At 38.6% G+C, this 27,863-nt stretch overlaps 4 protein-coding genes across 4 annotated transcripts in view; 3 read left to right on the top strand and 1 right to left on the bottom strand.

Annotated features, from left to right (window-relative positions):
- LOC122649971 (DEAD-box ATP-dependent RNA helicase 15) overlaps nt 1-1,294 on the top strand; it is a 30,338-nt gene extending 29,044 nt beyond the window's left edge. Inside the window, exon 14 of the mRNA XM_043843242.1 lies at nt 1,278-1,294. The gene's annotated coding sequence lies outside the window, so the exon portion shown is untranslated. The remainder of the gene's footprint in view (nt 1-1,277) is intronic.
- The window catches only part of LOC122650990 (probable polygalacturonase At3g15720), a 34,603-nt gene that overhangs the window by 1,061 nt on the left and 5,679 nt on the right, over nt 1-27,863 (top strand). The window lies entirely within an intron of this gene.
- On the top strand, nt 427-15,703 carry LOC122652904 (probable polygalacturonase At3g15720). The gene is made up of 14 exons (XM_043846788.1): nt 427-664; nt 784-865; nt 1,712-1,820; nt 1,970-2,074; nt 2,440-2,532; nt 12,006-12,116; nt 12,287-12,427; nt 12,906-13,055; nt 13,311-13,338; nt 13,683-13,889; nt 14,013-14,094; nt 14,745-14,853; nt 14,956-15,060; nt 15,472-15,703. The coding sequence occupies exons 1-14, from the start codon at nt 451-453 to the stop codon at nt 15,700-15,702; spliced, it is 1,767 nt and encodes a 588-aa protein (XP_043702723.1). The 5' UTR covers nt 427-450; the 3' UTR covers nt 15,703.
- LOC122649970 (nuclear pore complex protein NUP205) overlaps nt 21,728-27,863 on the bottom strand; it is a 124,214-nt gene continuing 118,078 nt past the window's right edge. The window contains exon 46 of the mRNA XM_043843239.1: nt 21,728-21,758. The gene's annotated coding sequence lies outside the window, so the exon portion shown is untranslated. The remainder of the gene's footprint in view (nt 21,759-27,863) is intronic.

Genomic DNA, 27,863 nt, shown 5'->3' with positions numbered 1-27,863 from the left:
CATCTATTTCTACAGGCCAAGATGTACGTGTTTTCTCTCTCTCTATTTTTCGCTAAGAGAATTCATTAATGCGAAGAAAAGAAAAATAAATACATACAAACAAACTCTCTCTCTCTCTCCTCTCTCTCCATATATACCATTCTTGACTTATATTTTTGTATTAATTTATATTTTCAGGGGACCAGCAATCAACAGCGACCCACGGTAAATTATTATTAGCTCTTTTTTCTCTTTCTCTTCTTGTAAATATTAAAGTGATTTGATGTGAGTTGATATGGTTTTGGGTTTCCTCATCTCGTAAGCTGATTTATGAGGTTGAGTTCTCCCAAAATCCGTAGAAAATCTTGGAATAAAGTTGAAAGCGTGATGAATTGTTACGATCTCATATCTATTTACACAAAATTAAAGGTGAAATGCAGCATTATATATAAAATCTTGTTAAATGTTTACATGCAGGCACTACAATTCCATAACTGCAACGGTCTTCAACTAAGTGGACTGACACATTTGAACAGCCCAAGAAACCATATCTCCATTAATGGCTGCAATGGAGTAACTTTTTCTCACATCAATATAAGTGCGCCAGAAAACAGCAAAAACACTGATGGTATTGACATATCAGACTCAACCCAAATTCTAATCCAAGATTCTTACATTGGAACAGGTATATATTTTTATTGACAATTTTGTCCCTATTCTTTTCAATTTTCTCACCATTAATTATAGCTCTCCATGAATCCATGTTGTGTATGAATCTGATTTCATTTGTCCAATATGTAACAGGTGATGATTGTGTGGCCATTAATGGTGGTACCTCTTTTATCAACATTACCAATGTTACATGTGGACCAGGCCATGGCATAAGGTTAAGACATAACTCATAAGTTAATGTATGTGTTTGGTCTTTTTGAGTCCTGACCTTAAGAAACTACAGAGAGAACCCTTTGACCTTAAGGGTCAAAAGCATAAAAGCATAATTAAGGAGGCAGCAATTTTCCTTCACTTAAGTTTTAAAGAGAACCTTTTGACCAATGGGTCCAGATGGTGTGCAGAGGGTATGAGGAATAGTGGGTTTTATATTATAAGGCATTTATATCTCTAGATGGGTGTATTTTTCTTTAATCGTTATCACCTCCAATTCCCTCCAATCCCTCACATAAGAGCGAGAATGACCACCTTACCAACTGCCAGAACACACTGCCCAAGGTGGGGTAGGGTGGTCATTTCTGCTCCTATGTGAGGGTTTGGAGGGAATTGAAGTGGGCAGCGAATTGGAGGTGATAAAAATTTGATCTACTTTTCTTTCACCCACGGTGTAGGAAAACTTTCTACAATAAATAAAGGGAAAAATCCCTACGATGCCCCTATATTATCACTTTCTCACATGTTTTTTTGTTTATAATTATTCTCTTTCTCTTGCTCTACCATGTAGTGTTCTTGTGGATGATATCATTCTCTGCGTCACCATTGGTGTTGTATGGGAGATTCCTCTCACACTATCATCATGGCAAACCCACTCCCATAAAAAAAATAAATGCTAAATACAACCTTAGTTTTTAATAACCTATTTCATTAATTATTGGTTTTTCCTTTTATTTTCCCCCTCTCTTAAGAACCCTAATTCAATATCACCACTTTATTAAGTGTAATTGATTGGTTATGCTTGACATTACTTAAAAAGAAAACAAACACGCTATATCTATCCTTGTAGTGTGGGAAGCTTAGGAGCAAATGGAGCTCATGATACAGTGGAAGAAGTCCATGTGATAGATTGTACTTTCGTTGGAACCATGAATGGAGCAAGGATCAAGACATGGCAGGTAAATGAAACATTATTGGTACATGTAAGAAAGATCACTTTCGAGTAACCATTAATTTTGTTTATAGCTGTTATTAATTAACAGTGTCTTTAATTAATGTTGTTTATAGCTGTTATTAACTCAATTTCTGTTCTTGTTATTCTAATTAGGGTGGATCTGGATACGTAAGAAATATCACTTTCGAGCAAATTACACTTTCTGCAGTAAACAACCCTATCGTCATCGACCAATATTACCCTAATTACTTGCAAGAAGTAAGTACTAAGAAGAGTGAACTATTCTAAAAGAATTGTATATTTATCTGTTAAAATCATAGTTGGAAAATCAGTTTTTCTGAATCGATTCGTCTTTCAGAAAAAACTGGTGATTCGGTCTAATCAAATCCAGTCAAGTCGAGTCACATTTTTTAATATTTTAATTTAATAAAGATGTATAAATTAGTAAAAATTCAGAATACCATTTTTTATCTTAACCTAATCTACACTCTACACGACTCTTGATCAGATTGTCCAAAATTTGATTCAACTAGGATGATTAGTCAAAACCTAGTTTCCCAACCATGAAATTACTAATGTGTTTTTATTTGCATTTGATGTATTGGCTTTGAACGAGAATGAAGGGTTCCGACATTGAAGTGAGCGACGTCAAATTCATAGGAGTGCATGGGACTTCAACTGCAGAGGATGCCATCACATTGAAGTGCAGTAATAGCGTGGGTTGTACCAACATTGAATTGACCCAAATCAATATCACATCAACAGTTCCAGGCAAAGGGACTTCCTCCTTATGCATTAATGCCCATGGAAAAGCTACAGATTGTAATCCACCTGTGGAATGTCTATCTTAAAATTTTTTTGGTACATTGTAGTCTTCTTGATCTCTTAATTGTTGAAAACTGGATGAAATACCCATATTGTTATAGATTCAATAAAATGGAGTTTGGTTCCTAACCATTTTTGCAACTTCTTGCTAGTGTTTATGATGATTGAAAAATACATAAGAATTACGGTTGAAATAACAAGAAGCATTATTATTAGTTGTCTTGATTGAATGAGTTGGCAAATCCTCATTCAAATTTCAAATCTCTGTGTATATCTGTATCTTCCATATTAGTTTTATTGTATCTTCCATATTAGTTTTATTTTTGAATTATTTCTTAGGATAGCTGCTCCAATCATGGAGTTGTTTACTTCATCTTTTTTTAATATATATTCCTTCTTTATTCAATGAGAGTATCATCAGATTTAACCCATTTCCTTTTCTAATAATTATCTGTGGACTCGTCATATATATTCATGTGGATAATCACTTTGTTCGAGAGCGAGTCGGCCATATATATCCTCTTTCCTATTAGAGCTGGTTATGGATCTTGAATTCACCTTGTCTTTCACGTATCCTTACTCAAGCAAAAGATAGGCAATGACCAACACGTTCAAGAAGACTTGCCAACATTACAAGAGTCTGATGGAACACTTGTGTTAGGAAAATGAAATCCCACTCTCCTAAGTAACTTTCAAGTATGTTTTGATGATAACAAACAATTGAGCTGATCTAACATATCTTTTCTCAAGATAGCTTATTTGTGGCATTTCAATAAAGTTTGAAAGAAGGTGGATGTCACTCAAGTATAAAAAAGAAGACTAAACAAGGTTACAAAGGAGCTTAACAAATAAAGATTCAAGACTAGACAAGCTCAAGCACAAAGATTGAAGTCACGAAGATGATCGAATGCACTTAGTATCAGATAGTACACAAAATGCATAATTGTAATAAATTGACCTTAGTGTAATGGGAATAGACCATGGGAACATATCCCAAAGTCTGACTGTCAAAATTAGGTAACATAGCCTGACAGTCGACCGTTAAAACAAGAATTTTTATTGATGTGCATCCGTTAGTCTGATAGTTGCTGCCGTCAGACCTGATTGTCGATTGGGAGTTGATGGTCGCCTCACGATCGACCAGTTGTCATCTGTCAGACTCCAACGGCTCTTTTCATGGCTAGTTTTCTCAAGCGATCATATTCTGACAATCGTCTATCAGACCTGAAGGTTGACCATCAAGGTCAAAATATAACCGTTAGAGCATATTGCCACGTCTTTTTGAGCATTAAATTATGCCTATAAAAGTAGGCATTGCTTAGCTTTTTGACCATACACTACAGTCCAAAAGAGCACTTTATTATTGAGAGAAAAAAGTCAAGTCAAAAGGCATTCAACGTTCTTGAGTCAAGTGATTATTTTCAAGTCTCCATCAACATGTACTCAAGCATTCAAGTCTCCTTACTCCCTTTACATCATCAAGAGGAGTTTTCAGAGAGCCTTTCATTGTGCATTCATTTAATATCATCTTGCATACTTGCAAGGAGTACTTTTTATAATCCTTGCCTAGGTAACTTCTTACCATTCTTATTGTAATTATTTTGTTTTGTTCTTGAATTTGTAGAACTCTATATTGAAGCATTGTTTGCATTAGCCTAGACTGTAATTAGGTAATGCAAGTGTTAGCATAACCGTGGGTTAGAAAAAGAGAATTAGAGAATAGAATGTGTTTTTTTCATTGATAGGTAAGTCTCTCTATTTATAATAAAGGGCAAAGTTACAAAGGAACTAAAATGGTAACTTAATCCTAATATCATAAGAATAAAACTACTCCAAAAGGATCATAATATCCCCACGGTATTCTGGATTACATATTCCAACACTCTTCCTCAAGCTGGATTATACATATAAGTAAAGAAGGAGGATCCAACTTGAACTAATAAGACAAAAAACTCCATAATAATGCTAACATTCGCCCTTAAGTTGGCGCATACAAGGCACTAATGCCCAACTTAAACAAAACAGGAAGAAATAAAGTTGTAGCACAGTCCAGCTTAACAGATGAATGCAACTCCTAAATAAACCTAGATCTTCAAAACCTGGGCAGACTTGATCAGTAAATCGGGATTGGAATGTCTTTCAAAAAAGGCAGCTTTCACCAATCTTCTATTACTGTCCAGAGATAAATCTCTGACTGATAATCTTGAAGATAAGCAACTACGGCAGCAAACAGCGGAAACAAATGAATCAGGCAGCGAAAATGTTCAATCCAACTGTAGATCCTCATATAGGCACTGTAAATCCTCAAATAGACAGACAATAACCAAACATCTTCACTACTCTTCATCTCCCCTTTACAGTAAACTCAACCTAATAATGAAGGATACCCAATAGCAATGGTGGAGAAGACTGATCTTTTATATTTTGTACCAATGTTCCTGCAAGTTCTGCTTTCTCCAATGGCTGCAGGTGTAGTGTACATAATCCCCCCCTCACGTGTAGTAGTACACGTGGATAGATAACGGAGATTAGGGGTGTCAATTCCAGGCGTAGCCCGATAGAACCGACTGAGCCCGCTCGACTAAAGACCGGCCCTTCCTGGCCCGTTTACTAAACATGTCGGGCTCAAGCCCGACATGTTTACTAACTGGGCGGTCCCGGTGTAGGGTTCTAACCCGTTGGGCACCCGACCGGACCGATCGATTCTAGGCCCGACCCTTTAACTTGTAAACTTTGCTATGGGCTTGGGCCCTGTTTGATTTATTGGCCCAAATCTGATTATGACATTAAGTTTCTGTAGGGTTGGGTCTGATGTATTGGGTATATTTTAATGACAATTTCTGTTTGGCTGGGCCTGATGTATTGGGTATATTTTTATGATATTTTTTAGTTTCAAATTATTTCATATACTATATGTGGTGTCTTAAATCTTAAATGTCTTTTCCCTTTTAACGTTCTTATGCAGAGAAGCAATAGATGTGTAAAACTTGATTGAACTCCTATTGATTTCCACAATTGGCCCTGAAATATTCCATCTTTTTGTTTGTAAATCCTTTGTACAAAGATGCTTCCCCCAACCCCAACTTTCTTTTATTTTATTTTTTGTATTGATGTGAAAGAACGAGAGGAAGGAAGCAGCAGAAGATGGTTTTTTTGGTGTTGGTGCTAATCCTATTGGTAAGGGAAGAAGCATCCAACCCATTCCGTGGCTGCACCATTTAGAGCCTGGTTAAGGTCCGTTTAGTGTTAAACATGCCCATGGCCCGGTTAGGGACCGATTATACTAGCCCAATTGTAGCCCAAAACCCGACCTAGACTAACCTAGCTTGACCAGGCCTGGCCCGAAGATTTAAATGGGTGATCACGGTGTAGGCTTTAAGCTCCATGAGGCCCGACATGGCCTGACCGAGCCCGACCGGTTGACACCCCTAACGGAGATGATGTAAGAAATAGTGCAAAAGTATAATATTCTAGAATTTTCCAAAAAGGTGCTAAGGGTAATGGAAAGGAAGAAATGGCAATTTAGAGAATACCATAAACTTCCAAAGTAGTTATGGGTGTGCCAAAGGTATGGTATGGGAGGTGGTGAAGTGAAAAAAAATAAAATAGTGGGATAATGAATCACAGAGAAAAATAATGCAACATCTAGATTGTCAACCATCTTCAAACGATCAAACAAACTCCTTAGATGGAAACTCTTACAGGGGAGAGATACCACACTCCAATATTCAAATCTGATAAGTAAACAGATTTGATTTGAAGTAAGGAAAGACTTCAATCTTTAAGGCTTGATCTGTCACGCCCCTATCCCGATGTAATAAATATTACCACATAGGGGTATGACTGGGGCAATTATACATCACCCCAACACCTACCAGGATGGTGGATACAGTGTCCCGAGCCACAGTCCACCCTGTCATCACATCTTGATAACAGAAAGAAACGTACAAAAGGAATAAACCGTTCAAGATACAGAGTTAGCAGAAGCGAAATTAAATTAAATCATGTAAAATTATAGAGCATCGGTTCTCTAATGATAACACATATTACAATTCTAACATAAGTAACCATTCATTACTCTCTCTGTACATAGACATATAGTTTATACGTACATGTGGAATGAAGATAGAAAATTAAATAATAAATAACTGCCCCCAAGGGCACCAATCATGGGTGTAAGTCTACATCCAAGTCACAGTCATCGGCTCCACTTGATGCACATCCAATGGTGCTCATCCAAGTAGTACCTTCTGCATAATCAACTAAAAAGAGTTGCGCAACGGGGTTAGCTACACCAGCTAGTGAGGGAGTAAAGGGGAATGCACATACATCATATAATCAATATCAATCAGAATGATGTATGCCAATGTTAGATTCATTTTCCACCAAACACACAATTCTATCGGTCAAGTATATGCTACTGTGATAACTCGGAAAACATTGAGGGTCACTTATCCTATCGCCCCAGTGAGACTTTAATTATCACGAAGGGACCTGCGCCGGTAGAAGCCATCATGACCACCCAGTGGCAAACCCCGATAGCCATCACTACCCTTGCCCTGGCCTCTCCCACCTCCACAGATCGTAGGTGCTCAGACTATCCAACACATAAACCCCTGTTGGCAAGGGTCATAGCATAAAGGAGCAAGCATCTTAGCCACAGATATACTATATGCAGGTCCTATCGTCCCGAGAGGTATTCCGGGTGCATCAACGTCCCATTCCATCTAGTACCCGGGTACCAGCACGGCACGACACATACAGATTAGGATGACATACAATAGTTTTTATAATTAAATAAATTAGGGTTCTGGTACCTGCACACCCGACACCATAACCCGATACAATGGTGAGCATTATACTATCACATTCTCATCAGTTCACAAATGAATAAAATGCAATGCATACCATGCTTATAATTATATACTAGGATGCTTAAGATTTCATATTAATATATATTCAAGCCCAACAAATCACCCAGAACCCACTCACCTAACACAGGCATCGCTGTGTGTGGTTGACATGAATCTCACCTGGGCTTCCCGCTCTCCATCGAGTTTGGTAGCCTAGGAATACAAAAACAATCATTAAACCATGTATAGAAGGGTCCCACACTGAGCCCATAAGGTTAAAATCAGATTTCAACCAAGATAGAAGCGGACTCACAGCCGGTCTCAGCAGAGGTGAATCCGCACTAACTCCATTCAGGTCAAAAGGTAAAAGCAAACCGAGCGGACCCACGAGCGAAACTTCTTACTTGAGTCCGGTGGTTGATCCATTCGACACCTGAGACAATCATAAAAGGGAGCAGATCCACTGGTGGATGTGCTTCTTGGGTCCGCCCCCGCATCCGTTCAATTTCCTGAGACAGACCTGAGAGCAATAGGCTTCGGGCGGAGGCAAACAGGGTGAATCCGTGCCTTCGTCTACTCAGGCCAACACACAGGATTTATACTGGGCAGACTGACGGGCGGTACCACGATAGATGGATCCGATCGTTCGTCCGCCGACAGTCTCTTCCGAGATTGCAAAGGGCTTCAGCTCCAGCTTGAAGCTTGGAGTGCCCTAAGCTCTCAGGGATAAGGGAGAGAGGTGTCTAAGCCTTCCTAGGGTCACTAGGTCCTAGGTTCACCTCATGGATTCAAGATCCTATAAGGTTTGGGTCCCACATTGGTCTATGGGTTAGGATTTATGGTTCAAACCAGGGTTCATTGGCCATGGCTGCAACTACAACACTTAGAGGCCTAGGTTAACATCCAATAGAGCTCCCAACTAGGGCCGAGCTTCACCTTGAGTCCCAAATGGAACCCTAGGTTAGCCCTAGCTCAAGAATCCAACAAAAACAAAGAGAAATGAGGGAGAGCTAGGTTGAGGGAGCTTACCTTGGTGAGCTTCCTTCTTCCAGCCACTCTCTCCATCTCTTCTCCTCCTCTTTCTCTTCTCCCTTGGATCCGGCTAGCTGGGGAGGAGGTGTGGGGATGCCAGCCATCTTTGCATGGCTTCCATCCTCTTCCCTTCCCCTTCTATTCCTCTTCTACTTCTCCTTCTTCTTCCTTCCTCTTCCTCCTTCTCTTTTCCCTTGTCTCTTCTCGTCTACGGTTTATGGGGGAGGGGGAGAGATAAGTGAATGGGAGGGGTTCTTTTAGTTTTAAGGGGGGTAGAAGGGGCCTTAGGGAGTGTTTGGTTAGGGGTCTTAGAATGTAGTTTAGGTCCTTAGGGCTTTAAATCGGTTTAGGTTAGGCACTAGGCCTTGTTTGACTTTAGCCATACCCATTAGGTCCATTAGGTCTTGTTTGGGGTGCACCCTAAGTCCATAGGATTTAATTGTCCACTAAGGTCTGTTTGGTTTAGGCTAGGGTGTATAAAACCTATTATTCACCTAGTTAAGCCTTGTGGGCTCCACTTCATGGTCCACTCAACCAAGAAATAGTGAGGGTAAGGGTACATATGGTCTAAAGGTTCCATTAGGGTGTCCGGGACATGAGTCTGTGGGTCCCATAGGAAAATAAACCAAAAAGGCTGATGACAGTACGAGCGGATCCTCGAGCGGATTCATCAAGAGTGAGTCCGTTCGTAACTCCGATGCTACTGTCATGGCCCAAACTTTAAGAAAAATGGTGGGGCTTTGACCCACACTTTCAAATCTTTGAGGGAAATCTTTCTATGGTATTTCCAGTTCAAGGTCATCAGTGTTTACTACGGCCATAAGGCATTACAAATTGGGTAAGGTCCAAACTGCCCCGGGTATAAGGGGATATTTGGGGTGCGGGTGTAACATGATCACTCTTCAAACACGAAAGAACCAATGTATAAAACTCCAATTTGTAAACTCCCACATACTAAATAGAACTGATGAAAATATCTGGGCAGAATTGATGTTATAAACTTCAAAGAAACTTGGATCAGATCTAAATTAGTGAATAATGCTAGGATCAAGCTCTCAAAGTAAGCATGATTTGAATCAGTAGAGAAAACTTCACACAACTAAATAGGATCGTAGTTGCAACCAATAACTATGGAACACACTGTTGTAATCCCAAATAAACTAATCTTCAGCGTAGTAGATTCAAGTCTTCAACAATGAAAGAAATTCGATCTCCAATTGTAGGATACTCAGTTTCACGAACAGGCAGCAGTAACATATCAACTAGTCATGTTTACAAAATCCAATAATAGAACTAATAAGGTATGTAGTAAAGCTCAATAAAACTAGCAATTATAAGATAAATAACCCAACAGATCCATAGGTAGGTGAAGCAGCCAACCACATAGGAACCAGTAAAAGAATGGGTTGATTGGAGAAATCGAGCCAGAAGAGTGAAATCTAAAATTTAAAAAAAAAAAAAAACTCCAAGAATGATGTTGAAATTTGGGTTGAATACTTGTATGTATAAGACTCCCCTAAAAAAATTAGCTTGATAGGACAGCCCTAACCCTAAAATCGATTTTAGTCAGGGTTTTAGAAAACCTTGAAATTGAAATCGATATAGGGAAAGGGGGCTGTAATTGCAAATGTAGACTTGCAATAGATGCTGATTAGTACTGCTTGAATGGGACCTCCAATGTGATCAACCAATCTCCAGTTGGAATGAGATTTGATCTTCAAGAGGGAGAGACACCAAAAAGTTGAAGAAAATTAGGGCAGCAGCTATCACAGTAAATAAAACTTCTTCAAGCCATGAATTGGTGAAGGAGTATGTCACTTTTAATGTTAGAACCACCTCTAAAGCACTTCAGTAGCAGCAAACATCCCTCTCCCAAAAATCGATTTATATCAGGGTTTTGGAAAACCCTAAAGAGTAGAGATCGATTGGGGTAGGGGTCTTAAAAAAAACTAAAACCAGCCCTCCAAAAATCAGCAAAAGCTAAAACCTGTAACCCTAAATTCGATTGGAGTCAGGGTTTTGTCAAGGGTTTTATTTGGTAACCAAATTAGAGGGTTAAGGAAGCTTTGCTGTAAAAACTAATCCAGCTAACAGAAAAGGTCCAAACTCAGGTCGAGTAGGGCTTATATAGGGAGTAACCCTTGCAAGAAATCCCAATCTGATCTGATGGTGTGATTGTGAGAATCAGGGATTGATCCAAAAATAGAAGGTTAATGGTTTGGCCAGATCTAGCCATTGGAAAGGATTGAAAGTGGGGTTGATGGATGCTGGTTAAGGTTGAAGATGAAGCTCCAACAATGAACAATCAGCCTTCAATAGGGTAGAGATGTGATCTTCAAAAAAATTTGAAAACTCCAATATCGCAGAGATGGTTCCAGCAACCATCGATCTGAAAAAATGGTAATGAAAATAGGTAGGATGGAGGGGGGGGGGCAACAACTAAATCAATCGTTTAGGTTTACCTCATTAGTGCTGCCCTTTTACAAGGATGAGAGACAAAAAACAGAAGAAGGAGAAGCCGAGAAAAAGAGAAAAGAGGGAAAAGTTGATTGAAGAAGAAAGGGTGTTTTTTTTTTCTTTCTTTCTAACCTAGATTAGAATTGACTTTGATATCATGTTAGCAAAACCGTGGGTTAGAAAGAGAGATTAGAGAATAGAATGTGTTTTTTTCATTAATAGGTAAGCCCCTCTATTTATAATAGAAGGAAAAGTTACAAAGGGACTGAAATAGATATAATTACCCCTAACTAGCTTACTCTATAAGAGCAGCAACTTAATCCTAATATCATAAAAATAAATCTACCCCAAAAGGACCAGAATACCCCCACAGGGTATTCTGGATTACATATTCCAACAGTAAGGATCCTCTTGTCCTTAAAAGAATAAGAATCATTTTATCCACTAAAAAGATTCATAAAGGTGATTGTTTCTCCACCTATTGTACTGAAAGAGAAATACTAGTGGAATTCTCTCAAGATTGAGAGGAGTGGATGTAGACTATTTGAGTCAAACCGCTATAAAGCATTGTATCCTTTTTATATGCATTCAATTATATATTGTGTTGTGAATTGTTTAATTTTGTTTTTTGCTTCACATTGATCAATTCATGCATTACAGAAATTAATAACCAAAATGAAACTACCCCTTGGAATATGTACAGAAATTAATAACCAAAATCACAATGGAATACTCCATTAAATGCAGAATAATGGCCATGCTATTCTGGGCATATTAGAACTCCTATATATGAGCAACACAATAAGGAGAGGAGGGCAAATGAACATCAGAAGGAAAGCTTATATTGCTCTATATTCATAGAAAGCATGGTGAGTTGTTCTTAGAGCTCTCTTTTATTCTCTGTCGAATTCTAAACTAGTTTCGTAATTTTTTTTACAAGTATGCTAATTAAGAGTTCTAAGGTTTACTAAGTTCTGTTAACATTTTTGTTGCCATGGTTTCATTTTGACTTTGTTATGCAGGACCGTGTCGCCATCTTCTTGATCTTATTTATGGCCTTACTCATTTCTAGTAATGGATTTGATGTGTTAACCTATGATGCTGTTGGAGATGGCATAACTGATGACTCCGTGGTAAATTTTTTATGTAACTAAGTTTGGTGAAAAAAGAGTCGTAATCTTATATTACTTCATAGATCTTTTAGTATAACACACTTCTTTTTCTTCAATGAGGGTAAATTTAGTCATTTGACATTTAGTAAATAAAACCTAACATATATAATCTTTGTTATCATTTGGTAAAGGCCTTTCTGAAAGCATGGGCAGCAGTGTGTGGAACAGATAGTTCAAGTACTCCCATCCTCACCGTACCTTCTGGGATGACATTCTTGTTGAAGCCTATCCAGTTCAATGGTCCTTGCAAAGCCTACGACATTACTGTTGAGGTAAACTAAAGCTGTGTTTGGTATGCATTCTTGGAATGTATTCTATGTTGATTTTGCATTCTGGACGATAAAAACAACTATTTTTTGTTATCTCCGGCCTGTATGGGGTATCCCCTTTTCTCTATTGCAGTTACCACCTTGCACAGAAACTGAAAGACTATCCTGCAAATCCCACCTCAAAACTATCAATTCATTAATTAAATGGTTTATCTTCAAAGTATATTTAAAATTAGAGAGAAAGAATGCTATCCGGTCCTGCACTTAGCGTGGCGATCATGCCTAGACAAAGAAGTGACAGAACCATTTTGAGGCATCTGGAAATGACTGCCATACCCCCATGTAAAGGTGGATTTTCCAGGTGCCCCAAGACGGTTTTTTTTCCTGAGAGTGGTCGCCATGCAAGGCGCGCGACCGAATAGTGTTCTATTCTCCTTTAAATTAAATATTCTTTTTTTCTCAATGTGGTGCATGATTGTAGGTTTCAGGGAACATAGTTGCGCCCGATTCTATTTCGGAATATGAGGGACACAATGATGTGTGGCTTTCCTTCAATTCCATAGAATGCCTCAACATCAATGGAACTGGCCAAATTGATGGCCGAGGCAGTGTTTGGTGGCCACGATCTAATTCTACAGACCAAGATGTATGCTCTCTCTCTCTCTCTCTCTCTCTCCAATGAGTGCCTAATGAGGTATCCAAAGGCAGTACTGTGCCACACACACCCCAATGGCTGATTGAGCGTGCGCCAGAATGTGTGTGGCACAGCCCAGCCATTGGATGCCTCATTGGGCACTCATTGGGTGATGCCCTCCAAGAAGAGGAGCCCAATCCCTCACTCACCATACCATCCTCGGTTTATTCTTGTAATGCTTTGTATTTTCAGGAGAAGAGCAATCACCAACGACCCAAGGTAAATTATTACTAGCTCTTTTTACTCATTCTCTTCCTCGTAAATCATAAGATCCAATTACACTAGGAGATATACGATCTCATATCAGTCATATGGGGGGGGGGGGCTGATTAACATTGGTAACGAAAGTGATTTGATGTGGATTGACATGGTCTTGGGTTCCCTCCCCTTTCAAATTGGTTTATGAGGTTAAGTTCTCCCAAGATTCATATGAAACCTTGGAATAGAGTCGAAAGTGTGGTGGATTGTTAGGATCTCATATCTAGAGTCTAGACTAATTAGTTGCACACAAAGGTGAAATTCACCATTATATATATAAAATCTTGTAAAACGTTTACATGCAGGCACTACAATTCCATAACTGCAATGGTCTTCAACTAAGTGGATTGACACATTTGAACAGCCCAAAAAATCATATCGCCATTAATCGCTGCAATGGAGTAATTATTTCTCAGCTCAATATAACTGCGCCAAAAAACAGCCCAAACACTGATGGTATTGGCATATCAGACTCAACCCAAATTCTAATCCAAGACTCTTACATTGGTACAGGTATATATTTTTATGACAATTTTGTCCCTATTCTTTTCAATTTTCTCACCATTTAATTGTAGCTCGATCTCCATGAGTCCATGTTGTGTATGAATCTGATTTCATTTGTCCAATATGTAACAGGTGATGATTGTGTGGCCATTAACGGTGGCACCTCTTTTATCAACATTACCAATGTTACATGTGGACCAGGCCATGGCATAAGGTTAAGACCTAACCCATCAGTTAATGTTTACCAAAAAAAAAAAAAAAAAAAAGGGGTTGGGTGGTCATTTCACCCTGTTTGTGGGGGTGGTTTCCGAGAGTTGGACCATCCAGTTCCCACCACGGCTGGACAGGAGCCAGGTCCATAAATGAAAGGTAGTTTTCCTTCAATTAAGGTCAAGAGAGAACCCTTTGACCAAGGGATCCAGATAGTGTGGAGAGGGTATCGGGAAGTGGGTTAATATTATAGGGCATTTATGTCTCTAGATGGGTGTATTTTTCTTTCACTCACGGTGTAGGAAAACTTTCTCCAATAAATAAAGGGAAAAGTCTTTAGGATGCCCTTGTTATATTATCGTCTTCTCATATGTTAATAATTATTTTCTTTCCCTTGTTCAATCATGTAGCATTCTTGTGGATGATATTGTTCTTCGTATCACCATTGGTATTGCATGGGAGTTTCCTCTCACACTAGGATCGTGGCGAATCCTCTCTCGTAAAAGAAATAATTGCCAAACACAACCTTTTATTTTTTCCCTCTCTTAAGAACCATAATTCAATATCGCCACTTTATTAAGCCTAATTGGTTAGTTAATTATGTTTGACATTACTTAAAAAATAAAAACAAACACTCTATATCTATCCTTGTAGTGTGGGAAGCTTAGGAGCAAATGGAGCTCATGAAACAGTGGAAGAAGTCTATGTGAAAGATTGTACTTTCGTTGGAACCATGAATGGAGCAAGGATCAAGACATGGCAGGTAATAAAACATTATTAGAACATGTAACTAAGCTTAAACCTTGTCTTTAATGTTATTTAAACCTGTTATTAACTCAATTTCTGTTCCTGTTATTCTAATTAGGGGGGATCTGGATATGCAAGGAAGATCACTTTCGAGCAAATTATACTTTCAGAAGTAAAGAACCCCATCGTCATCGACCAATATTACCCTAATTACTTACAAGTTGTAAGGACTACAAAGAATCTTAACCCCCTCCAACCACAAAAAAAAAAAAAAAGTGACTACAAAGAGTGCCCTAATCTTGGGGTGTATTGTACGGGCCTTAGATCTTAGCACGTGGAAGATGCGACATATAACGGTGCCGAACTTGAGAAGAAAGAGAAAAAAAAAAAAAAAAAAACTATCTTGCATCGAGCTCACACCGTTGAATGAAGCTTCTTCAACGTGTCAAGCTCTTAAGACTGCATTGCATTGCAGTGCACCCCTAGATATCCACACTGCAGAGGATTTTAGTTACAGAATCGCATATTTTCATTCCTTCCTATGTATATACGTATAGGGAAAATCTATATTTATCTGTTAAAATTGCTAATGTGTTTCTATTTGCATTTGATGCATTGGCTTTGAATGATGATGAAGGGTTCCGACATTGAAGTGAGCGACGTCAAATTCATAGGAGTGCAAGGGACTTCAACTGCAGAGAATGCCATCACATTGAAGTGCAGTAATAGCGTGGGTTGCACCAACATTGAATTGACCCAAATCAATATCACATCAGCAGTTCCAGGCAAAGTGACTTCCTCCTTATGCATTAATGCCCATGGAATAGCTACAGATTGTAATCCACCTGTGGAATGTCTAACTTAAATTTTTTTGGTACATTGAAGTCTTCTTGATTTTTTTATTTTTATTTTTATTTTTAGGATGAATGAAAAATATATTCAACGAAACAAAAAATTTTCCTTAAAAAAAAATAAAAGGAGAAAGAACAAGATACAGGCAATGACCAACACGTTTAAGTGAACTTAAAATAAAAGTGCTAAAATCCCTTAGCCCCACCTACGACATTGAAATCAGCTGGGGAAAGGACAATAAAATTACATATTACAAAATCTAAAACTCGGAGGGTATTCCAGAGAGTTGATAGATATCTGTAATATTTAGCAGCTGTCTTTAACCAAGAAATCTACTATTAGATTTGCTTCACGAATGCAATGAGACAGTTTTCACTAGATAGAAGACAAATATAGGGCTGAAGGTAAATCCAATCTTGATAAACAAACCATGGAATAGATTTACCATTCATTGCAATTACCATTGCAATATTCACCCTTTCTTTCATGTATCCCTATTAATCGTTATTGTCTATGTTTCCCTGACCGGTGCAGTTCCCTAGTGCCTCTCACAAGAGGGGGTGGGATCCATCCGGGACACCTAACCGAACACTTTGCCCTGTGGAGTCCACCCTTCTCTTGTGAGAGGCACTAGGGAACCGCACCAATCAGGAAACCGCATACGATAAAAATTCATATCCCTACTCAAGCAAAATATAGGCAATGACCAACACGTTCAAGAAGACTTGCCAACATTACAAGAACCTGATCGAACACTTCATCTTCAGTTACTGGCTGTTTTGGATCAATGATCATGAACACACAAGTACCAGAAGCATATTCTTATCCATTGGCAAGAACTTTCACCTATCGAGGCCACATGGAATTTTTTTCCTATGCGGTTCCCTGGCCGGTGCGGTTCTCTAGTGCTTCTCACATGAGTAGGGTGGATCCCACCAGGGCAGATTGTTCGGTCAGGTGGCTCCAAGTGGGTCCCACCCACTCTTGTGAGAGAAACTAGGGAACCACACCGATCAGGAAACCGTAGACGATAACGATTCAGGCCACATGGGACGGCCTTTAGACGATGAAGCACCAGTTTCTAGCATTTGGTCTTGTGGATAAGACCGAAACTTAAGAGAGAGGGAATTATTACGTGCATGGTTATTGTATGGCATATGGATGGGAATAGTTATGTTGGGAAATTGGCTTAATTAGATGGTTGATAAAAATAGACATCGCAATCCCAAGATCCCAGGGTTTTCACTTCTCGCTGATATATATGGGATTTGAATCTCCTGCCAAAATTTTCTATTTTTGGGTGGAGAATTTTTAATGGGAAGAGTATGAATCGCAATTTAGATCCTCTACTGCCGAGCTGCCATATGAATCGGCCTTGGTGGTTCTCTTAGTTCAACTAATCGCCTACCTTTTTTGGATAAAAATGTAATCACACAAACCATACATCAATCCCAAAAGATTAATTGACTTTTAGGATCATGGAAAATGACGTATATACTGTAAGATGAGAAATAGTCATCTCTAGCCTCTATTCTCTACTATTAGGATAAAGATTTCAAATTGTCTAAGGGGAACCAATCTTGTGGCGTATTGTTTATCAAGGAAGCTGCAACTTCAAGCATATTCGATTTTGTCAATATTTTTCCTTGTCATGAAAAAGAAGAGATCGGAAGGGGTTCTTTGGGAATGCCCAGAAATAATTAGGTTTTTTAGTCTTATGTGGTCGGCCGATCCCTGTTGATGGCATTGTCGAAGGTGGGGTCCAGCCTTTCTTCTTTCGTTCTTCTATCTAATGGGTATGCCTAGGCTTATTCTTTATATATAATTCCTTCTTTTTAATTTATTCTTTGATGTATATTAGCAACAAAAAAAAAAAAAAAGAATAGTTAGGTATAATTAGAAAAGATTTTGGGTGGTGGCCGGATTCACCACCACCACCACCATAACCGGAAAAAGAGGGAGGGGGGGTGCTTGGCCTCCTTGGTTGAACCCTTTCTCTCTCTCATGTTTCCCTCTCCCTTTTATTCTTATTTTATTTTTTTCATCTCTCCACCATTCCCTTTCTTTCTCTTTCTATGTCGGCTCCCTCTCTCCTCTCCCTCTCATATTTTTTCTCTATGTTGCAAATCAATCGGTTCGGTTTTGGTTTGGTTCCAGAGAGTATTGTTGTGATCTGGAACCAAACCAAGAACTTAATCGGTTTCTAAAATTTGATACTTAAACTGAATCTACTCGGTTTCGGTTCTTATTCAATTCCAAATTTCGGTTCTATTAGGTTCAGTCCATATACTATAATATAAATATTATAACAATGTAGTATAGTATAATAGTATTATAAAATCTATTACTAATTAAGATTAGTAATATATGCTATAACATATTAGCATTATAATGTATTAATATACTAAAATTTATTAGTATTATAAGAAAATAACATACTATAGTATACTACTATCCAAATTTGGTCCGGTTTTGGTTCTAGAATTTGGTTTCTATGCTTGATCCGGCACTAAATTGGGAACCGAATCGATTTTGAAATCTAATACTCAAATCTAACCGAATTTTATTCGATTCGATTTGGGTTATCGGTTAGGTTTCAATTTTGATTTTCAATTCTGATTCTAATTTGACACACTTAGTTGCACACAGTTTTTGGTTCTCTTTATTTTTTTTTCTTCTAACTATTTTCTTCTAAAACTCCAAAAACGGAAAACTCAAATTAGAAATCTAAAACTAAAACTTGTACTTTCCTCTTGAAGAATCCTATCTCAATGAGTCTTATTTACCATGCAACCATTTGACCCGTGTGGTGTTACCATTCTACCCTTGCTTTGACTAAGGTTCATTATGCCCAATCTTTGGGCAAGGTAAGATTACTTCTGCCCTTACTAAGCCAATCCTTGTTTCCTTTTTCCACCAGTAGTCATCCATTCAACTACTTGACCATGATACCTTTATAAAGTAATTTTATCTCAAAGTCCCTCAATAACTATGAGATTTACATCTCACCTTCTCCCTTCCATGTGGCATCTATGCACATGCCACCTAGGATGACACATGTCCCAATCACATTTCATGCAATTTCTCCCCTTTGCCTTTGTCTTCTATGATGACATGTGTCATCCACATCATCAGGTGGTACACACATAGTCAAAGTACCAATCAGTATACTAAGCCATTGATTTGTTAAGTTCTCATAAATAAATTATTTTATAATATTCCATAACCTAACACTTTTCCAGGTAGGGGTTTTTACTTATTTAAAAATCACGGAAGATTATTGTAAAATATTTTAAACTAAAACGGATTATTTTATTGAGTTTTTGACCTTTGACATTAATTTTTAACAATTATCATGCCTAAATTATTGATATTCCCATTTTGCCCTTTTTTACTATTCTGATCGTAATTTGTGTAGGAAACCAGAGTCGACTTCCGCCAATTGTATAGATTTTGTTTTCAATATTTTCCTTAGTGATTTATTGATTCTATGCATTATTTCACGTCGTCACTACTTAGGTTTGTCGCGTTGGTATAATTAACAAAATGTCCTTTTGTTATAAATTAACCTATTTTAGGGCCGAACGAGCATTTTCTTCGTACGGTGCACATCAAAGGCTTGAATCTATATCATATAATAAATTTTCAGACATTCTCAAAATTAAATTTTGAAGGTTTAGAAATAAAATTACCTTTTTGCTCTCCTTTTTCTTGTTTTATTTTTCGTTGATTACCAGGTTAGACCGACGATGCACATGTTTGGCAGTCAAAGTTATGGAAAATTATTAATACCAAAAAATGCAGGCATTACAATAAGTCTTCACCTACCATGCAGATGCCAAGGAACTAGCCACACCTTAGTATTGTCACCATTCCTAATGATATGCTCAATCAGCCCCTCAGCCTTGCTTTTGAGTTTCAATATTTTCCTCCAAACCCAAGAACAAAATTCCTTAGACTCTCAGCCTTCTCGAGTTCTCTCTTCTCTTGTACCTCCCCTATATCGTAATGTGTATAATTTTAAAGAAAAAGAATGCTGCCTGGTTGCATGCAGCATTTAATGGATAGTTTTCATTTTGCCCATAAAAATGAAAACTACCCCTTGAAATATGTACAAAAATTAATAACCAAAATCAGAATGGAATATTCCATTAAATGCCTAAACTGATAGTATAATGGCCATGCTATTCTGGGCATTAGAACTCCTATATATGGACAACACAATAAGGAGACAAGCTAGGGAGGCAAATTAACATCAAAAGGAAAGCTTATATTGCTCTATATTCGTAGATAGAATGGTGAGTTGTTCTTGTCTTTCTCTGTCTCTTTCGAATTCTTAACTAGTTTCTGTAATTGATAAGCATGCTAAGAATTCTAAGGTTGACTAACTATTAACATTTTTGGTTAGCTAGTTTTCTTGCCATGGTTTCATTTTGACTTTGTTATGCAGGATGGTGTCCCCATCTTCTTGATCTTGTTCATGGCCTTACTCATTTCCAGTAATGGATTTGATGCTACGCAACCAAATTCTTTTGATGTGATAACCTATGGTGCTGTTGGAGACGGCAGTACTGATGATTCGGAGGTAAATCTTTTATGTAATTAAGTTTGGTGAAAAAAAAATCGTAACCTTACTTTATAGACCTTTTAGTATATATAACACACTTCTTTTTCTTCAATGAAGGTAAATTTAATCATTTGACATTTAGTAAATAAAACCTAACATATATAATCTTTGTTATCATTTGGTAAAGGCCTTTCTGAAAGCATGGGCAGCAGTGTGTGGAGCAGATAGTTCAAGTACTCTCATCCTCACCGTACCTTCTGGGATGACATTCTTGTTGAAGCCTATGAAGTTCAATGGTCCTTGCAAAGCCTACAACATTACTGTTGAGGTAAACTAAAGCTGTGTTTGGTATGCATTCTTGGAATGTATTCTATGTTGATTTTGCATTCTGGACGATAAAAACAACTATTTTTTATCATCTCAAAATGCGAAATCGGTTTATAATGCATAACAAACGCTGCCTAAGAGTACTAAAGAAACTCAAGTTCTTTGTATTTTTCTTCAAAGTATACCAAGGTGGTCAAAATCTAGGATACCCTGCAGAGTGCAAAGCCCACAACATTAATGTTGAGGTAAACTAAAGATGTGTTTGGTATGCATTCTTGGAATGTATTCTATATTGATTTCGCATTCTAGAAGACAAAAATAACTATTTTTTATCATCTCAGAATGCAAAATTGATCGGCTTAGTATACATTCCAAGAATGCATTACAAACGCTGCCTAAGAGTACTAAAGAAACTCAAGTTCTTTGTATTTTTCTTTGCCCTAATTAATAGGGGCAACGGTTTCTTCAAAGTATACCCAGGTGGTCAATATCTAGGATACCCTGCAGAGTGCAGGCCTGCATGGGGTATACCCTTTATTCCATTGCAGTTACCACCTCGCACAGAAACTGGAAGACTATCCTGCAAATCCCACCTCAAAACTGCCCATATATTAATTAAATGGTTTATTTTCAAAGTATATTTAAAATTAGGGAAACGGAATGCTACTCGGTCCTGTGCTTAGCATGACGACCATGCCTAGACATAGAACCATCTTGGGGCATCTAGAAATGACCACCTTACCCCCATGTAAAGGTAGATTTTCCAGGTGTACGTCCCAAGGTGGTTCTATGTCTCGGCGTGGTCGCCATGCAAGACACATGACCAAATAGTGTTCTATTCCCCTTCAAATTAAATATTCTTTTTTTTTTTTTTCTGTTGATTGTAGGTTTCAGGGAACATAGTTGCGCCCAATTCTATTCAGGGATATAAGGGACATGATATGTGGCTTTCCTTCAATTACATAGAAGGCCTCTACATCTATGGAACTGGCCAAATTGATGGCCGAGGCAGTGTTTGGTGGCCACCATCTACTTTTACAGACCAAGATGTACGCTTTCTCTCTCTCTCCAATGAGTGCCCAATGAGGTATCCAAAGGCTCTGTTAGGCCGCACGCATCCCAATGGCTGATTTGGCATGCACCGGCATGTATGCAACACAACCCAAATGTTGAATGTCTCATTGGCACTCATTGGGCGATGCCCTCCGAAGAGAGGAGCCCAATCCCTCTCTTCCTCCATACCATTCTCGGCTTATTCTTGTATTGCTTTGTATTTTCAGGCGGCGATTAATCAACAACGACCCACGGTAAATTTTTACTAGCTCTATGTTTTTACTCGTTCTCTTCCAATAAATCTTAAGACCCAATTACAATGAGAGATATACGATCTCATATCAATCATATGGGAGTGTTGATTTATATCGATAACAAAAGTGATTTGATGTGGGTTGCTATGGCCTTGGTTCCCTCACCTTATAAATTGATTTATGAGGTTGAGTTTCCACAAGATTCGTGTGAAACCTTGAAATAGAATCGAAAGCGTGATGGATTGGTAGGATCTCAGATCTAGAGTTTACACCGGCCAAGATGCACACAAAAGGTGACATGCACCATTATACATATAAACTCTTGAAAAATGTCTACATGCAGGCACTAACATTCCATAGCTGCAATGGTCTTCAACTAAGTGGAGTGAAGCATCTGAACAGCCCAAGAAACCATATCACCATTAATGGCTGCAATGGAGTAACTTTTTCTGACCTCACTATAATTGCGCCAAAAGACAGCCCAAACACTGATGGTATTGTCATATCAGATTCAACCCACATTCTAATCCAAGACTCTAATATTGGTACAGGTATATTTTTATGACAATTTTGTCCCCATTCTTTTGAAAAAATTTTCTAACCATTAATTAATTAATTAATTAATTATAGCTCTCCATGAGTGAGTCCATGAACGTTGTCTATGAAGTGTAGCTGAACCGGTTAATTAATCTGAATTTATTTGTCAAATAACGTACAGGTGATGATTGTGTGGCTATTCTCAGTGACACCTCTTTTATCAACATTACCAATGTTACATGTGGACCAGGCCATGGCATAAGGTAATTAACACATATATAAACTCATAAGTTCATTTTTACCAGAAAAACGAAACCTCATAAGCCTTTTTTCTAGAATCCATTTTTAGGGAGTTTCTTTTGTATGTCTTTGGTCTTTTTGTCCAGAGTCCAGACCTTAATTAAGAAACAACAGAAAAACAAAAAAAATAAAAATATATATATATATATATATATATATATATATATTATAAATAAACAAGAGGCAGTTTTTCTTCACTTCCGGTCAAGGGAGAATCTTTGACTGAGGGGTTAAGATGGTGGATAGAGAATTACCGGAAATAGTGGGATCTGACTCCCCTCCAGCCGTGGCGGGAGCTAGAGGGTTCAGCGCTCGAAAACCACCCCAAAAAACAATGGGGATGGGGGGTGTTGGTCATTTCATAGGTGGGTACTCACCTGCGATCGAAATGAACAACTCATCCTTGTTTTTGCTGTCGTTTAGCGGGGCTGGACCCTTCAGCTCCCGCCATGGCTGGAGGAAATCCATTTCCGGAATAGTGGGGGTATATTATAGAGCATTTATGTCTCTAGATGGGTGTATTTTTCTTTCATTCATGGTGGTGCATAAAACTTTTTCGTCTTCTCGCATGTTTTTAATTTTTTTAATTTTTTAATTTTCTTATCTTGTCCTGACCATGTAGCCTTAGGACTGCAATAGGGTTGGGTTAGGCCGGGCCTTTTAAAACTCCAGTCCAACCCTGAGTCCCCTTAGTTGGGCCCAAACCTGATCTGACTCAGGGCCAGAAAAATCCAATTTTGACCCGCCCTCAGGGTCGGGTTGGACTGACCTTGATTGGCCCGGCCTGACCTTGACTCAAGGCTAGAAAATCCCAACCCTAAATGCCCTCAGGGTCAAGATATCAAGGCAGGCTTGAGTGGTCAGGGCCAAACTTGCACCCCTATGTAGCCCTCTTGTGGATGATATTGTTCTCCCCCATAACCATTGGTGTTGCATGGGTGATTTCTCTCACACTGGCATCATGGTGAACCTTCTCCCATAAATAAAGTTATGCTTGACATTACTTAAAAAAAGTAAACAAACACTTTATCTCCTTGTAGTGTGGGAAGCTTAGGAGGACAAGGAGTTCATGCTACAGTGGAAGAAGTCTATGTGAAAGATTGTACTTTCGTTGAAACCATGAATGGAGCAAGGATCAAGACATGGCAGGTAAATGAAACATTTTAATTAGAACATGTAACTAAGCTTAATTAAGCAATATCTATGTTTTTTAATTACTGTTATTAATAGCTGTTATTTAACTCAATTTCTGTTCCCGTTATTCTAATTAGGGAGGATCTGGATATGCTAGGAAGATCACTTTCGAGCAAATTACACTTTCAGCAGTAAACAACCCCATTGTCATCAACCAATATTACCCTAATTACTTACAAGTTGTAAGGACTACAAAGAAGAATGAAATATTATTGTCAAAGAATTGTTAAAATCCTCTGCATGCACAGTACCGACGGGGTGGCGGTGCACATCCTGCGGTACAACAGAGGCCATGTGTGTCATGTGTGTCACCTGACCTCTACTATGGCATCAGATGTGCACCGCCGCCCCACCGGTACTGCTGTTAAAAATTAAAATTGCTAATGTGGTTGTGTTTGGATTTGAACGATAATGATCAAAGGGTTCCGACATTGAAGTGAGCGACGTCAAATTCATAGGAGTGCAAGGGACTTCAACTGCAGAGAATGCCATCACATTGAAGTGCAGTAAAAGCCTGGGTTGCACCAACATTGAATTGACCCAAATCAATATCACATCAGCAGTTCCAGGCAAAGTGACTTCCTCCTTATGCATTAATGCCCATGGAACAGCTGCAGATTGTAATCCACCTGTGGAATGTCTGTCTTAAAATTTATTTGTACATTGAAGTGTCTTCTTCAATAAAATGGACTTTGGTCCCTTACATTTTTTGCAACTTCTTGCTTGTGTTTATGATGATTGGCAAATCCATAAGAATTAGAGTTAAGGAGGGCATGGCAGAAGGAGGGCGGCCATAGGAGTGGCCATGGTAGGAGAGGAGGTCATGGCGGGTTCGGTCATAGGGAGAGAGAGAGAGAGGGGGGGTTGGGGCGGGATGGACGAAGCTGCCAGATGTCTTGGTGTAATTAGATGGCCGTCAGATCCTCTTTTCAAGATAAACTTAAGAGAAAATATTGAAATTTCAAAGATGTCATTTCCTTTTCAATTATTACTTCATACTTATACCTATTACATGTAATTGTAACTCCTCATCATGTTCACACATCCACCACTACTTAATTAACCCACCCCCCCATATACACATTATCCATAATCACGTCTACTAACGTAAAATAAAAATAATGGATAATGATTGCTAAGAATAACCCACTAAGGATAACCATTCCCTATTCGTACATAACAATTCACCCCTTTGGATTTGTCCTTGTTCTCAAGAATAATGAAAAAAATAAAATAAAATAATTTTCACCCGGATCCCAAATCCCGTTGGAGTAATTCTCAAGTTGCTTCCACTGATGGCCAATGGATTTGAATTGGATATTACGTCAACGAACTCGGTCCACCAATGTTTCCAATACGGATCCGAAACAGTCAATCTCTATTGAACAAATTGCTTCCATCTACTCTTGTTTTAGGCAGTTAAATAAAGGAGGATATTTCCGTATATACCCGGTATGGTTGATTTCCTCAGTCGTGTCTGGTTCTGATGCCATTTGTTACGTGCAAGATAATCTAAAAAATTAAAAAAAAAAGAAAAAGAAAAGAGAAAAATAATAGGGAGAGAGAGAGAGAGGAATTTGAGGGTTTGTGATGGACGAAGCCGCCAAACGTCTTGGCACAGTTGGGAGGCCGCTGGGTTCTCTTCTTGAGATAAACTTAAGAGAAAATATTGGGATTTCAAAGATGTCCTTCCCTTTCAATTACTTCATACTTATACCTATTACACATAGTTGTAACTCCTCATCAACTTCACACATCCACTACTACTTAACTAACCCCCTATACATTTTTACCAAAAAAACTAACCCCCCATATAGACATTACCCATAACCACTTCTACTAACGTAAAATAAAAATAATGGATAATAACTGCTAAGAATAAACCACTAAAGTTAACCATTCCCTATCCGTACATAACAATTTATACAAGAGATTACAAGTTACCCTAGTCGGCTAATATGGAAGGATTTTTTTTTATAGGTAATATCGAATTTATTTCAAAAGAAGGGAAAACAGTATGCATAAACAAGAGCGCTACCCTTTAGACAAAGGAGGATCCCAACACAACCAGAACACTATATAGGAACACACCACTAAGAGCACAATACTAACTAGAGGACCATATGGACTGAACACCTCAACTCTCAACAAGGAATTGATTATGAGGGATTTTGGAACTTTGGGGATAATAGCCCAACATCGATCCTCCACATTTGAACAAATGCTTCTGACAATGATAGGTCTAGTGCTAGTTTATTCCGAAAATTTTGAAATTCCTCTTATACCAGATATGGTCAATAGTACAACAAAAAAATAACTTGGCTATGCAGCCAATCAGGTCTCCCTTAAATGAACTCTCCATCCTGAGCTTCCAACTCCACATTCCTCCCAATACTCCTTGATGGTGAACACAATCTTAGGATATCACCCCAAATTTCGGAGGAGAAAGGGCATTCAAAAAAACAGATGGTCTCTACTTTCCAATCCCACCCAACAAAAGCAACAATAGGGGGCCTACCTGAATGGATCTTCTCCGGAGTTGGTCCTTGGTTGGAAGAGCGTCCAACAAAGATCTCCAAGCAATGGTGGATTGGTGAGGAATATAAGATTGAAATCAAACACAAGTTGTGCAAGGTAACTTTGGCTGGGGACTTCTCAAGATCTCCCAAGCCGATTTAGAAGAAAATAGTCCATTAGAGTTACCTTTCCAAATAATGGAATCTAGGGCCAGCTCACTTCGTCTATCAATGTTGCTCTACTGATTTCAAACCTGAACAAGATCCACTAATGAAGCGTGACCAAGGTCCCAACCACCCTCCTTGAGAATGGATTGGACAATTGCTTGCCTATCAGATCCAGTCACCATAGATAATCACTAGAACCCCATCAGGGTGCCAAGGTTCTAGCCAAAGTCTAGTAGATAGGCCGTTGCCAATGATGTGTTGAACAAAAGGTCTCGCATGGTCCCTATATTTGAGGACCTTTTTCCACACCCAGGAACAATCTTGGGGTGTTTTCACTATCCAAATGGACTCCCCCTTTGAAGTATCTATGATTCACCCACTTCACCCATAAGGACTTTTTTTGGAAGGCCACCCACCAGATTTGTTTGAGTACTCCAGACATATTCATATCTTTTATGCGTTTAACACCCAAACCACCCTTCGCCTTTGGCCTACAAATAGATCCCAAGAAACATAATGGATCATCATCATTTCCAAACATTGACCTATCCAAAGAAAGTTGGAAAGCATAGATTTGACCTTGGAGATCACATTCCCTGGAGCCCAAATAAACCTGACCAATATATGTAGCCCCTTGTAGCACAGATGAGATAAGTTGGAGCCTACCCACGAAGGATACGAACCTTATCTTCCACCCTTCCGGCTGTTTCCTCACCAAATCAATAAGGGGAGAACATTCTGCAATCATCAATTTGCCCGAAATCAGAGGGACCCCAAGGTAGCTGATGGGGAGCGCTCAGTTAAAGAGAATCTAATCAACTCTACCAATTGATTCTACAAAAGGGTCTGAACTCCTCCAAGAATAATAGATGACTTGGAATTGTTTAGAGATAAGCTAGATATAAGGGAGAAATCCGAAAGGGTTTCCATTACAGTAGACAACGACCTATTATTGGAATCGTTATCCCCTCCAATTTGCTGCCCCCTCCAATTCCTCACATGGGGATGGAAATGACCACCTTACCCCCTGCCCGAAAACACTATTCAAGGTGGGAGGATCCCACCCCTCCCCTATTAGAGGAATTGGAGGAATTGAAGATGATAATTATTCCCCATTATTGACCTTCACAAAAATATGGAAAGATTACAAAAGATTTACAACAAAAAATAAACTCCGGAAAGATTATACTAGATTCCAACAATATAAGGAAATATTGTGCTGAAGCAAGACTGAATATTGAGTTCCAAAATATGGTAA

This window comes from Telopea speciosissima, chromosome 2, assembly GCF_018873765.1.
Source record: "Telopea speciosissima isolate NSW1024214 ecotype Mountain lineage chromosome 2, Tspe_v1, whole genome shotgun sequence".
Taxonomy (NCBI): domain Eukaryota; kingdom Viridiplantae; phylum Streptophyta; class Magnoliopsida; order Proteales; family Proteaceae; genus Telopea; species Telopea speciosissima.
Note: the sequence above shows the minus strand (reverse complement) of the source record. Positions and strands in the feature narration are given on the sequence as shown.